Source organism: Perkinsus marinus (genome assembly GCF_000006405.1).
Source record: "Perkinsus marinus ATCC 50983 genomic scaffold scf_1104296952158, whole genome shotgun sequence".
In the NCBI taxonomy this organism is placed as follows: Eukaryota; Perkinsozoa; order Perkinsida; family Perkinsidae; genus Perkinsus; species Perkinsus marinus.
Genome location: NW_003208985.1, coordinates 75,498 through 88,997, shown reverse-complemented (window position 1 = coordinate 88,997; position 13,500 = coordinate 75,498). Strand labels below are relative to the sequence as shown.

The following is a 13,500-nucleotide window of genomic DNA, read 5'->3' as shown; positions in this document are numbered from 1 at the left end:
GAAACGGTCAATTTTTCCGCGCTTCCAAAAAAATAGAACACCATCTCAGACGGATCCGTATTGATCACAGAGCGACTATTCGCATATGCCCCGCGCTAAAGCTGTTACTCCACATACACAGGAGCTCATCCGTATCATGGGAAGCACTCGCCTACCGAGCGGTGAGGCTAAATATACCCATAGTGAGATTGCCAGCTGCCACGGAGTATCCAGGCCAGTTGTCAGCAAGATACTCGCGAAGGCACCCCAGACCTACCCGCCCCAGCCTCCCGAGCGACGTGGGCGCAAGCCGGTATTATCCGATAGGCAGAAACGGCACATCATGAGAGAGTTTGCGAAGGATCCCGACGTCAGGTGCACCAAGATCGTGCGTATTTGTAAGCTTAGCGTGTCCCCACAGACGGTAAGGCGTTTTCTGAGGTCGAGCGGGGCTGCTTATGCTAAGATTCCAGCAGCTCCAAGGTTAATTCCGGCCCATAAAGCAGCCCGAGTGAGTTTTGCCTCCGAGCACTTGCTTGCGGAGACTGATTTCTCGACGTGGATTTTCTCTGACGAAAAGCGATTCAACTTGGACGGCCCAGACGGCCTGCGCTACCGATGGATGTTTCCCGGACAAGAGAAAGCGGTTCTGTCGAAAAGAGCGTTTGGTGGTGGGTCTATCATGGTCTGGGGTGGGATAGCTGGATCTCATAAAGTAGCCCTGCTGGAAATACAGAGCAACATGAACAGCGAGGTCTACCAATCCATGCTGGAGATGAACTTGCTACCATTCCTGGAAGCGGGGGAGGAGGAAGGAATCGAGTACACCTTCCAACAAGACAATGCGAGGCCTCACGTATCTTCTTCAACTAAAGAATGGCTGGCACGCAATGGCGTGGCAACCGTTCAGTGGCCAGCAGTGAGTCCAGATCTGAACTGCATCAAGCACTGCTGGGGCAGGATGGCTCTAGCCGTCTATGGAGGGGGTAGAGGCCCCTACAGTACCAAGGATGTACTCCGACAGGCAATTTTTGAAGTCTGGGATGACCTGACACCCGAAGATATCAGCACTCTCACTAAGTCGACTCGCAGTCGCTGTGTAGAGGCGATTAAGTGTCAAGGTGGCCCTACGAGGTACTGTTAGCTTCTTTTTGTGTGAATCGTGTCTCCTCAGTGACAGGAATGTTGAATTACAGTGCCAATTTAAGATGACCTTGGTGGGTTCTATTTTTTTGGAAGCGCGGAAAAATTGACCGTTTCAGAAATTTTACTAAAGCGAGCGAATAATGATACGACTCTGATATATTTTTGTTCCTACATAAGTGATACCCTCACACACGAAATCTCACAACCTGAGTGACTCAGGCTGAGTCGCAGTAATAACAGAGAAATCGAAAAAATACTGTATGTTCTATTACTTCGTGAGGGGGTTCATTTCTACCAGCTGATTTCTCGGGTAATGCCCAGATGAGCTGTGGTGGCTTTGTGACCCAAATCAATACTTTGGAAGCCAAAGTTTGGCTCTCGACGACGGGAACAGCAACTGTGCTTCAATTCAGCTGAAACATCGGAACCATTATTACTAACAAGTGGCTCGCAACTTGCAATGACATGAGCTCAGAACGGTATTCAGTGCGACAATAAGAGATGAAACCAGGTATGAGTGGCTTTAGAGCTCACCTCAAACCAGTGGTTGTCCACTTTGGTCGATGATTGGGGAGCACCTCTTACACAAACGTGGTACAGCTAGTCGTATCTAGCAGGTTAAAACGGTTAACAAGTTGGTGGTTTCTTCGACATGCATGGATGATAACAATTTTCCCGTCCATGGATGATATTTCTAATGACATTTCCTGGGTATTTCTCGTTATTTCAACCATATCATGAACTTCCCTATGCAGCCACACCTTCCCTTGACACACCTTATACCGCCTCCATTGCGGACTGTCTCCATTGTGACGTTTCTATCGTTCATCACAGCCAGAGCAAAAGACTTTGCTTTCACCGAACGCTTCATGGATGCTTACAACATAGAGGGGATCAACTCATTGCCTGCGAACCTGTCCTCGACTGAGCTGGAGAAAGAGGTTTATGCGACGTTCTGAGTTCTTCTCTTCTGTAGTGGTCAGACACTCCCAGGCTAGCAATATCAAGTCCGCCGATGACTCTCCGATGAGCGGACAGTTGTCACCATCACTGTCAACATAGAATGCTCTGAAGTCTCGGTGGGCCAACTCAGACTACGAGATCCTAGCCAGGCGATGAGCGTCATCCACTCGAGGTTCCTTTTACGTAACCTCCGTACCAGCCGTGAAGACCTCCTCCTTGCAGTTAAGCTCCACAGCTAGTCCGACCGTTTCGGGGCTTCGAGTGACTGGAAATTCCACCTCGCTAGACGCTGCAGTTTCGGCGCTTTCCAGGTCATTCAACCCTGCAGTTTCGCCTTCTCCAGTAACTCTCATTTCTGAACAATGAGAAACCGGATCACGACAGGCAAAAGTAACTGCTTCCACCGAGGACTCGAGATAGCCCAATATCACACGGACCTATATTCCGAACACAACTGGACTGCGGTGCTTCAGAGCAGGAAATGATAATTAGGCCCAACAGGGTGCTTCAACACTCACCGTCAATTAGAGGGAAACTAGAGCAGCAGATGAGCATCGTCTGAGCTGTACTGCCTACGACGCACTGCGGCGTTAAAAGTATTTAATCTAAGCTCAGGCATAAGTGTTTTAGAGAAATATGTAATATAGAGTAATGAGGAGAAGGACGAAAGAACCACTTATAGAAGTCATCACCAGGACACAAAAGGATCGTCAATGGCACTAACAATGGGGGCAAGATCTGTCGAGTCAGGGTAGTCCTCAAAGTTAGAGGTATCAGTAGCCGACTTCACCATTGGCTTATAGGGAGACTCGATCTCTTTCCTGTACAGCGCCTCCCACGATATACCTACGAAGACGTTCAGCCTTAGTACACATACGAGCGTATCGAAAGCAGATAACAGTGTTATCTAGTAGCCTAACACACTGGGACAAGACGCCTTTGCTCAGCCAGCAAAATTCCTACACTAAAGTTCTCACCTGCGAACCACTTGCATTTTTTGATATCATCCACACCGCCTCTCAGCGTCCCATAACGTTGGGCTATAACAACATTTGCAAATCCACATCAATCACAGATCCCTCACTCAAATCAGCAGTGAGCATTTTCTTCACAAGAGTTTTAGCATGCTTGTCGAAGGACCGAGGAAATACTATTTTCCCTGTCAGGATCTTCTGATATATACCTACTACTCAAATTGCGAGGACATACCCGGGCCTCCGTAATCCCCACCCATGGGGTCCTCATCTACGAAGGGCGGGCATCCAACCATCATCTCATATGTGAGTATTCCCAAAGTCCACCAGTCCACTGCTTTACCATGGCCCTACAACCCATCACTCAACTCCTTCGAACAAGGAGGCCTCTAATTGTGAATCGAAAATAGTACAATACCATGTAATTTTCCAATTGTGTATCTCCGTGTATATCTACGTGGTGAGTGCCTCATTCTGCCATAGCTATTCAGCCTAGCGTCGAATAATTCTCGCATTATTTATCATTAAAACTCAGGTCTCCACATGAGCAACCCTGACCAAATTCACCTTATTCAACAAGACCTCAGGCGCGATGTACTCCGGCGTTCCACATAGGGTATATGTGCGTTGGTGAACTATCTGCTGGAAACAAGCATAGTCAACATTTCCTCGATCATCTCACTTTTGCAAATCCAAAGTCTGTGAGCTTAAGATACCCGTCCGCACCAAGAAGGATATTCTCAGGCTTGAGGTCTCGATAGATGATATTCTTAGAGTGGAGATATTCAAATATCCTCACAATTTGAGCCGCGTAAAATCGGGCAGTCTCATTTTCGAATCGCCCAACTTTACGCAAGTGTGTGAAAAACTCGCCGCCAACGACATACCTGCAAAACATTCCTCAGCCTCCTCCTAAAGAAGCAACTGGACTACTCGAGGGCCAGATAGAGATAACGGCTATCATGAAAAGACCCGTAGAGGTTGACAATCATGGGATGATGAATCGCCTTGAGGATCGTCTTTTCCGAGTTAATGTGATCAACCTGATTCCGATGCATATCAAAGGGCGACTATCGATTTACTTACTTGTTTTAGTCTTATAATGACAGCTTTCTTCAACATCTTCAGCGCGTAGTGCCTTCCACTCGCCTTATGCGTGGCGAAGCGGACCCTCCCAAACGAGCCCGTGCCCAACGTCTTGCCCAATTCAAAGCTCTCAACGTCACATGAGTCCAATGCACAACATTCTGCAGCTGGCGGTCCAAGCTGCTGCTGCTGCCGCTGATGCTGCAGAGCCGAACTGTTGCTGACCACCCTAGTCGGGACCAAACTCATCATCGCTACTGGGCCCTCGACGCCTGCCATTAATGACAATAGACGAAAATCGGACGTATATAGAACTGAAAACATTCGGCACAGTAGATTCACTTGTGATGGGAGTAATGGCCCCCGACAGCTCCTCGGAAACTTATCGCCCTCTAGTATGAACTCGCACGGCCCTTCCACGACCATCTCAGCTCCATTGAGCGCGCGCCCCAACGTGGGAAAATATGCACATGGTCAACTACATGTGGTAGTTTAGACAATTACAATTGGTTTCTGTACACTTCTATTCCAACTCGTATGTGAACTTGCATAGTAGGAGAGGTGACTTCTGAGCTCAGCCGAGGAAAGCACATAAATAACTGAACACTGCGCCACCTAACACAGAACGGACTTTGTGCATCATAGCATTGTAGTACTTTCATGAACACATCCGAGTAACCATCGCTATGACGACTTTCCCCCATAAGCTAATTCACGACCAACACAAGGCCACGAGCAGTTCACGAAATCACCATAATATTCACATGGTCAGAGGTATATCATCTGAAACTAGAACAGCAATTGTACACACATCCGCCGCTCGACGGGTCGCACTCCAGCAACGAAGCTGTGCCAAAACCACAGGCGTTTTCAGCCTGGACAGTGAACGTCACGTTCGCCGAGACGGTCGGTCGTGACCATTGATGGTAAACGGTAGTACCTAAGTCACACCTCAGCAACTGACCACAGCTGAAGGCCCGCCTTACTATTCGCAGCAACACACTGCGCCTCGCTGGTGCTACACAGCTTATACCCAGTGATAAAAGCACCTCCAGCACTCATAGGTGAAGACCAACTTGCCACGATGAAGGTTCCCACCTGATTCACAGCAGATCTGTACCCAGCAGACTAAGGCCTCTGCTACCGTTATATTAAAGTTGGTGGGAGCGGACGGCAGGTCACAACTAGTTGCCAAAAACACCGCGCCAAATTCAGACCAGTCCTGACGGCGATTGCGTGCTCGAGCTCGGAAGAGCCATGTGAGACCACTGGTCAAGTTGACCTACATTCAGCTCAGCACCACTCAGGGTGACCACTTACGCCCTCACCTGAACCCACGGCTGTGTCCCATTATATAAGACCTCATAGGAAGCCGCGTTGGCACCACCCTGCAGCTGATATCTGATGAAGTGATGCAAACGTGTTTAGTCTCCTCAGCTGAGCTCAAGAGTTTCCTCACTATAGAACTGTACAAAAACAAACAACAATTTCCTCATCGTCACCAACACGCACATGCGCATCTCCCTACTCTATGTTCGCCAGGTCATCTCCACCAGTGTCAAACACTTCACTCCATCGCAACTTCACACTACCAGCTCGTGGCCAATCAGTGTCGTTACGCCAGATACTAGCGCTCACTCCTGAGCCGCGATCACCAACGACCAAACCACCACCAAGCCATACCATAAGAGGGGCGGTCGAGGGTCCAGCCGGGCAGGTCCAGATGGTCCTCATAGTCCGATATGAATGACTTGGACAACTCACTACACTCCGACGACCAACTGAGAGCATTGGAGTTTCACCCTAGTGATATGAAAAAACACTAGTGAAAAACGTATCTCAGCAGCTACTGTGAATATCGGATTTTTTCACAGAGTATTACGCCACTGCTGTGAAACGGATCGTGAAACTTCATCGAAACACCCGACAGAGACCAAAAGCATACCCGAGGGAGTTCTCTGCCATGACACACAGTTGGTACTGCTTCCTAGGAGCCAGACTGGGCACCTCCGCAGTAGTGATATTCACCTGAGTAGCAATGGAAGAAATGAACAGGCAGGCAGGTTAATGATACGGAAAACGGTTACATGTGGTACCGCAATAAGGGTATAACATGATTCTATGCTAGGAGTTCCTCAACAACAACAACAACAACAACAACAACAATAACGACAACAACGACAGCGGCATCTCACGTAGTCTCGAACCGATGAGATAAATCACTCTACGATATCAGATATAGAAATACACTACAACGTGAAGACCAATGCCTCTACGACTTCATCTCACATCAGGAGGAGGCGGGCTTCCAACACTCCCCATCCACGTGTTGGCCATCCCACCGCCGATCTCCCACAGCTTGAAGCGATATCTCAATAGAGGTATACCTGACCACAGTCTACAACACAGCTCCAATACACATAGGTTCACCATTGCTGACCGGAGCTGTCCACTGATACCGTAGCATGCTACTGTTGCTAGCGAAAGTGTTCACAGGACGACTCGGCACTCCAGGGGCGCTGCCCGCCGTAAAAGTGACGACGTCGCTGAGCGGTCCCTCTCCTATAGTGTTCACAGCTGCTATACGGATCTGGTAGTCAGTGCCAGTATTGAGACCACTGATCGTGCAGTAGGTCGGAACTACAACAAGTGAGTCGGGACCACCTCCTCCATGTGCATACCGCCCCCCTTACATGGAATAAGTTCCCGACCACATGTGGTGTCCGGCGTGAGCAGGTCAATAGCAGTGCTCGGACCATCATCACGATACACCCTATAGCCCACCACCGTGCCATTGTTCATGGCCGGCTCCGTCCAGTTGAGCCCAATAGTAGTATTGGAAGTCGACAGACCAACAGACTACCACAACCCACATCAACAATAACAACAGCATCACTTTCCCACCTGACTGGGAAGGGTCATCTTGGCAGGAACGCTCGCACAAGCCAGAGTGACCGTAGCAGAGTCCCGATAGCCCTTCGTGCTGTAGACCCTCAAGTAGTAGGACACCTACCACCACTCTCAACGCCTTTCCTCAACTTTAGAGAATCACAGCGACCCATAGGATCAGTGTTGGAGTAAGAATATATCTTCCCTCCCCTCAGCTGAGCTCAGGAGTTTTTCATACGAATTCGAGTACAAGTGTTCAGAAACCAATAAAAATGTCCCGAAATTTCCTCAGAACATGTGCATATTTTCCCACACTGTATGCGACCATCACGCATCCCATCCAACCTGCCTCCAGCGTAGCGCTCTCCCGACAGTCCACAAAATGCTGCATTGCCCACGACGCTGTCAGACTCGGATCAAATGGACTCGTCAGGTTCACCCCTGGCCCTTCAACGTAGGGATAGACGCTCTGCCACGTTACTCCCGAGTGCCGAGCGAACAGCCGGAAGCCCGTGATAGGGCAACTGTAGTGTACCGGAGACAACCACCCTATCAAATTGTGAGTAGCATTGCCGTCAGCCCGGAATGGGGGATCAGGCAGCTCCATTTCTTTGCATGCTCGAACCTATTATGAAAAATGGCCATGCCAGGGATCGAACCCGGGACCTCCGCACCTCCACCATCTCACTCCTGTTCCCCTCCGCTGCAGCACTCTTTATAGCAACTTGGAAGTAGTACGCCCGACCAGCCACAATACCACTCGTGACTCTATACGTCGTAACAGCCGTGTCCAGAACCTCTTCATGCAGACCCAGGCTCAGGTTGCTCGATCCCATATAGATGACAAACGACTTCAACGGAGCCCCAAAGGTCAGAGTGCCGTTGGGTACAGTCCATTTTATTCCAACACTAGTGTCACCTACGACAACCACGATCAGCACATAGTCATCCAAATGTGTTGGTGACAATTCGGAAAATTCTTGCTGATTTCTGTACATTTTTTCCATAGATTCATACCCAAACTTCTATAATTAGCTCCAGGGCTCAGCTGAAGAGAGCGAACTGCTACCAGTAGCATCCTCGTCAGCCTCTACCACCGGGGCCTGTGGTCGCTCTGAGCACCACACTCGGCTCACAGGTGAATACTGCCCTGGTCCCCCTGCATTCAGCGCGGCCACCTAAATTGTTAAAAGTCTTGCCATACCATTCCAATTCCAAATCACCACCCTCCTTCCTACCTTCACATAAGAGTAATTATTATGAAGATTATAAGTGTTATTCGCGGCATCTCGCACGAACATACAGTCAAATGAGAAGTACTGCGAGTACACCGGCACCGCCAAAGGGTACCCCATGTTGTCCGGAGTAATACCAGTAGAAACCTGCCCACCACAATCACAACTACTAAAACCACTGATGAGCTCACGTGCCATCCTATTATCGCGCTACCACCATTGTCGCCCGTCCATGACCAACCAACCGTCATAGTCGTACCAGCCACAGTGTAGTTGTAATAGACCGGAGCACTTGGAGCTGAGGGCATTGCTGCGGCCAGGTGACTTGCTACAGGTGAACTCAAACTCATGCCGACCTCGCTGACCACCCTATACCGAGTCCTATACGTTCTACCTGATCGATAACAATCAACATCGGAAAGCACGAACAACCCACCCGCAGTCAGCCCTGATATCATCTGTGACCGCGCCGTCGCTGATGCTACTCTCACCGTGGTGTACAGCCCATTCAGCCCGTCATCGTAATCAACCTCAAAACCCGTTATCAGAGCCCCATGGAGGCCCCCAGGGGTCGGCCACTGCAACAGCATTGCCGTTCTCGACGAGTACTGCCTGTCCACTGTCGGACCACTCAATGGAGCGTCCGGCACGTCCGAGCACCTGCCAACTCCCATCACTAGATCCACAATTTATGAGAAATATTATTCCCAGTGTGAAGCTCTGCGAAGATTTCCGCTGAACGTAATAAAAAAGATACACGAATAGAAAAAATGGTATGAAAAACACCCGAAACTGTACATGCGTTTCTAGCCGACAAAAAAAATCAAATTCGATCCCACCTCCATTTCACATGATCACTCCTTGGCGAGCTACCAGCCATGTTACCAGCCGAGACTGCTACACACAGGTACTGCTGACTTAACGAGCCGACCAGGCCACTGATAGAAGTACAGTCCACACTGTAGTTGAGCACACCTCCAGAAGCGAACACTGTTGCTTGCGGACTACTAAGCCAACTACTGCAATAACCATCACTCGTAACATGGACGTAGTAGTAAGTCACCACAGCTCCACCATCCGAGACCCCATTCATACTCCATGCCAAGCTGATCGATACATCCGTGGAGTTAGTGACAGCTAGGTCTAGAGGTGAACCAGGGGGGTCTGCTGCCGATATGTTCACCACACTGGACGCAGTCCCAACTCCCGACTCCGATATGGCCTGCACTTTAAACAGATAGAAGGCGCCACCACTCAGGCCAGTGGCCGTGAACTCGAGCTGACTGCCATCGTCGATGTAATGCATCGTGAAGGGCCCACCAGCGCCGTTGTCTACGTACACATTCCACCCGACCAGACCACAGGAGTGCAGTCCAGCTGTAGTGATCGAGTAGCTGATCGTGATAGAGGTCGAACTCCGTCGGATTCTCTGTGGTGGTGACGGCGCATCTGGCCTGTCACAGCAGCGTGTCGTGATCACATCACTTCGGGCCGATTCACCTACATGCACAAAATGCATTGCATCGAGTTTCCAAATTCCACATCCGATGTTTTCAACATATGAGATCTGCACTTAGTTTTATGAATTTTCCCAGCAATTTCCGATGTTGTGTGTTTCTGATGAGCTCTATCCTCACCTAGGGATCTCCAAACTTCATATCGAAATATTCATTCCATCATTTCACCCGTATGGCATTCGAATTCATATTATCCCACGCTAACTTCAAGTGAAAAAAGCGAACACACACTGACACACTAAAAACTCCTCGACTGCCTTCAATCTACGAACCTTGCGGGGAAATCCAACTCATTAATACACTACTATAAAGAAAGATGTATTCTAAGTACATTTTGTACACAGGTGTTTGTGCTGTTTCACAAAGACAAGCAGCGCCAGACCAACGTATCTTCGTTGAAACTCCCACAAGATACTCGGGTACATGAATGACTAATTGATCAACTATATATTTTTCTGCTCATCTTATGGTTTTTGAGTCAACCAGTGTTCCGACCGAAGCTCTAAACATGACAATACTGTTACTCTTGACCCGATTGTCCTGTCCGTCCTCAGAGCTTACGATCCATTGTCGTCTATCTATCCATAACTACGTTATATATTTCTAAACATATTTCCCGACCGATCTAATGCATTGTTTTCAAGTGCGCTTCAACCCTCCGAAAGAACCACAGCAAGACCCGCTACCTGCCAGATTGGTCGCAGTAACGTACAAGTAGACGTATTGTGCCTGCGTGCAGCTGGAGTCAGCCACCAATACGTTGGGGGCGATTGATGACGATACAATAGACCAGGTGCTACCATAATCGATAGACTTATACACAGTATTAGAGCTCACTGGTGACCCGCCGTTGTAACCCGTGTTATTCCATCCGATTCTCACCCAATTATCACTAACGTTTATAACTCTCACATTTCTAGGACCTTCCGGCACCGCTGCAGCCACAACAGAAACTGTCGGTGACCAGCCGCTACCACCCGAAACGGTCCTCAACCTATACGCCAGCAAATACGTCAGACCAGCTTCCAATGAGCCAAACTGATGAGTAGTCTGCACTGTGCTGTCAACGTCTACACAGACCCTGTCCCCAGTATTGTTATCGTCATCATCAATACATACCTCTACCCCAGTGTACTGCGCTCCATATAGATCAGTCGTAGCATGAGGTAAGGACCAACCCACAGTGATAGCACTTGCCGATGTGGTCACCAAATATGGAGCTACGGTCGGCGTTCGCGGTGGTCCACTGCAATGAACAGCTACCTAAAACCAGACCCTTCACCAAAAAAAACCAACCATCACTATTTAACATCAACACATTATTTTTATACATCCCTGTAGTTGATATGGCTATTCTACTGATCCCTTTGGTTTATCGTTATATTTACATCTCACTAATATTATTATATATGAATATCAATGGAGTTTCACGACGACCCGTTTTACGCGAAGTGGCGTCATAAAACTCGGTGAAAAACGCGATATTCGCGGTGATATGCAGTAGTCGTGAAATATATTTTTCACTAGTGTTTTTCATATCACTAGGGTCGTGGTGAAACTCCAATACATACACCGAAATTTCTCATAATTTTTACCATTAATACACTTTCATAATTCACACTGGAGTTCACGACCCGTTTACGTGAAGTGGCATAATACTGTGAAAAACCCGATATTCGCGTTAAGCAGTGGTTTGTGAAATATGTTTTTAACTAGTGCTTTCCGTATCAAAACTCCCCAAAAATTCTGTATAAATGTTTATATGTAGATGTTCAGTATTTTTTTTGTTGTTTTTTACGTGAAAGTTCAATAAAAAATGTAATTTTTCAATTTTGAAATCTATAAAAAATTAATGTTCATTCCTCACAGAAAGTATTATATCACCAACAAACCATCCCCTCACCGGTGAACTCTGACTGCTGGTCCCGACCATGTTCCGGGCCGCCACAGCGAACCACACATATTCCATTGAGCCCGGCACCCCACCAACAAGAGTACAGTCTTGGACATACGTACGACTCGTGAAATTACTGGCCATACTATCGATGGTCGCCGAGTGGTTCAAGTTGCTACCATCCGTACTAGTATAGACCAGCCACGCCGTTATATAACTACCGCGGTCAAGACCATCGTGGTCCCACTCGATAGTAATCGCCGTATTGGTAGTGTTGGTCGCATGAACGTTCGTGGGGGCCGACGGAGGATCAGCAGCAGTGACAGCCTCCGAGACCGGACTGCCCTCAGAACAACCGACCACACTGCACACCTCCACATAGGCTCGGTAGCTGTGACCAACTACCACTCCAGTTGACGTTCTCAGCCACGCCGTGCTATTGTCATACACTCTGAAGGTGGTGAACTCAGCATCATCATCATCAAGATCATCAACATACACTGTCCAACCAGTGTGACCAACACCATGGAGCTGAGCCAGCGTCGGTGACGGTAGGTAGACCGTCAACAGACCACTACTAGCCGTTACGTTAGGACCATTCACTGGAGCGTCCGGTCTGGCCGCACAATAGGTCCCGAGTGCTGTCGAGAAAGGTCCCAGTGGTTCCGAAGCATACACCCCACCAACACCATTGCTCGCTGCCACTTTGACCATGATATAACCACCAGCACTACAACTCACCGTCTGCATCAATGTGCTCGCTGATACGGACGAATCCAGACCGTACGAGCTACCGCTGTCGACCGACTTGTACACGATGAACTTCTGTATTGGTACTCCGCCATTACTTCCAGGGAAAGTCCAGGCCACAGTAACGCTACCATCAGTAGAACTGCTCAGTGTTGGTCCCGATGGTGCGTCAGGCAGACCACCACAGACCAGGTCCACGTACGAGCTGTAACCACCACAACCGTTCAAGTTACACGCCCGGACCATCACTCGGTACACGTTACCTGCAGTAAGACCACCGAGCACAGCCGACCGACCACTGCCGCTGACCACAGTCTTGAGCTCAGTCAATGGATCCGCGGTCAGATCCACATACGCGATCTCGAAAGCCACCACCGGCGCCGAACCAACCGCTGACCCCACCAGAGTCCACTCAATTTCAAGACTACTAGCAGTTCCCTCCACGAATTGCAACGTGGTCGGCACCCCAGGGAGGTCCGAGACCATGAGCCTCACAGTAGGACTGTAACCGCTCCAACCATTGACGTTAAAAGCGCGCGCCCTGATGCAATACACGACCGCTGTAGCAAGCTGTGGGTAGTTAGCGGTCGTCAATGTCAACGACCCAGCCAGACGAGCCGATATGAAAGTGTCGTTTCCCGCAACACTGCACGGTCTGATGAGAACTTGGTACTCCAGGACCGGCAGTGTCAGCGACTCCGCAGCGCCATGGGCCACGGTCAAACTCAGGGTCGGCGAGACCTGACCACTCACGAACGTAGGAGCGGTCAGTATGGCGGTCGGTGGTGATCCCGTAATGAAGGTCACGTTCGCCTCCGGAGCATAGCTGGCGTAGTTCCCATTGTAAGCGATGACTTTAACAGTGTAAGTGTGGCCAGGACCAAGACCGGTGTGGTTATATGAGAGCACGCTTGGTCCCACTGACTCGACCATCGTGAATGGACCACCAGAGCCTTCACGTAGGAACACATCATACCTGTAAATTGACAGTTGCAACAGTTCTTCCACAAGAATCAACGAGCATTAACTATATAAAAATGAAACCGGCCGTGGTGACTGGTGACACC

General features: G+C 49.1%; 4 protein-coding genes across 4 annotated transcripts in view; 1 reads left to right on the top strand and 3 right to left on the bottom strand.

Annotated features, from left to right (window-relative positions):
- Nucleotides 1–85: 85 nt before the first annotated feature.
- On the top strand, nt 86–1,123 carry Pmar_PMAR021704 (Transposable element Tc3 transposase, putative; the record flags this gene model as incomplete). The annotated part of the gene is made up of 1 exon (XM_002777193.1): nt 86–1,123. The coding sequence occupies one exon, from the start codon at nt 86–88 to the stop codon at nt 1,121–1,123; it is 1,038 nt and encodes a 345-aa protein (XP_002777239.1).
- A 1,653-nt stretch (nt 1,124–2,776) lies between these two features.
- Nucleotides 2,777–4,427, bottom strand: Pmar_PMAR021703 (the record flags this gene model as incomplete). Its single annotated transcript, XM_002777192.1, has 8 exons — nt 2,777–2,934; nt 3,066–3,128; nt 3,173–3,271; nt 3,319–3,412; nt 3,630–3,701; nt 3,745–3,949; nt 3,996–4,105; nt 4,149–4,427. The coding sequence occupies 8 exons, from the start codon at nt 4,425–4,427 to the stop codon at nt 2,777–2,779; spliced, it is 1,080 nt and encodes a 359-aa protein (XP_002777238.1).
- Nucleotides 4,428–4,722: 295 nt separating this feature from the next.
- Pmar_PMAR021702 (hypothetical protein) lies at nt 4,723–5,210 on the bottom strand (the record flags this gene model as incomplete). The annotated part of the gene is made up of 3 exons (XM_002777191.1): nt 4,723–4,747; nt 4,983–5,088; nt 5,135–5,210. The coding sequence occupies 3 exons, from the start codon at nt 5,208–5,210 to the stop codon at nt 4,723–4,725; spliced, it is 207 nt and encodes a 68-aa protein (XP_002777237.1).
- Nucleotides 5,211–5,464: 254 nt separating this feature from the next.
- Nucleotides 5,465–13,500, bottom strand: part of Pmar_PMAR021701 (titin, putative) — a gene marked incomplete at both ends in the record, with an annotated part of 27,865 nt that continues 19,829 nt past the window's right edge. The window contains 20 exons of the mRNA XM_002777190.1: nt 5,465–5,549; nt 5,677–5,788; nt 5,832–5,929; nt 6,094–6,176; nt 6,438–6,535; nt 6,579–6,788; nt 6,842–7,007; nt 7,053–7,157; nt 7,351–7,662; nt 7,712–7,956; nt 8,107–8,215; nt 8,276–8,419; nt 8,464–8,666; nt 8,709–8,802; nt 8,852–8,932; nt 9,336–9,772; nt 10,314–10,367; nt 10,713–10,870; nt 10,925–11,052; nt 11,693–13,409. Of these exons, the coding sequence (XP_002777236.1) occupies nt 5,465–5,549; nt 5,677–5,788; nt 5,832–5,929; nt 6,094–6,176; nt 6,438–6,535; nt 6,579–6,788; nt 6,842–7,007; nt 7,053–7,157; nt 7,351–7,662; nt 7,712–7,956; nt 8,107–8,215; nt 8,276–8,419; nt 8,464–8,666; nt 8,709–8,802; nt 8,852–8,932; nt 9,336–9,772; nt 10,314–10,367; nt 10,713–10,870; nt 10,925–11,052; nt 11,693–13,409 (4,639 nt within the window). The remainder of the gene's footprint in view (nt 5,550–5,676; nt 5,789–5,831; nt 5,930–6,093; nt 6,177–6,437; nt 6,536–6,578; nt 6,789–6,841; nt 7,008–7,052; nt 7,158–7,350; nt 7,663–7,711; nt 7,957–8,106; nt 8,216–8,275; nt 8,420–8,463; nt 8,667–8,708; nt 8,803–8,851; nt 8,933–9,335; nt 9,773–10,313; nt 10,368–10,712; nt 10,871–10,924; nt 11,053–11,692; nt 13,410–13,500) is intronic.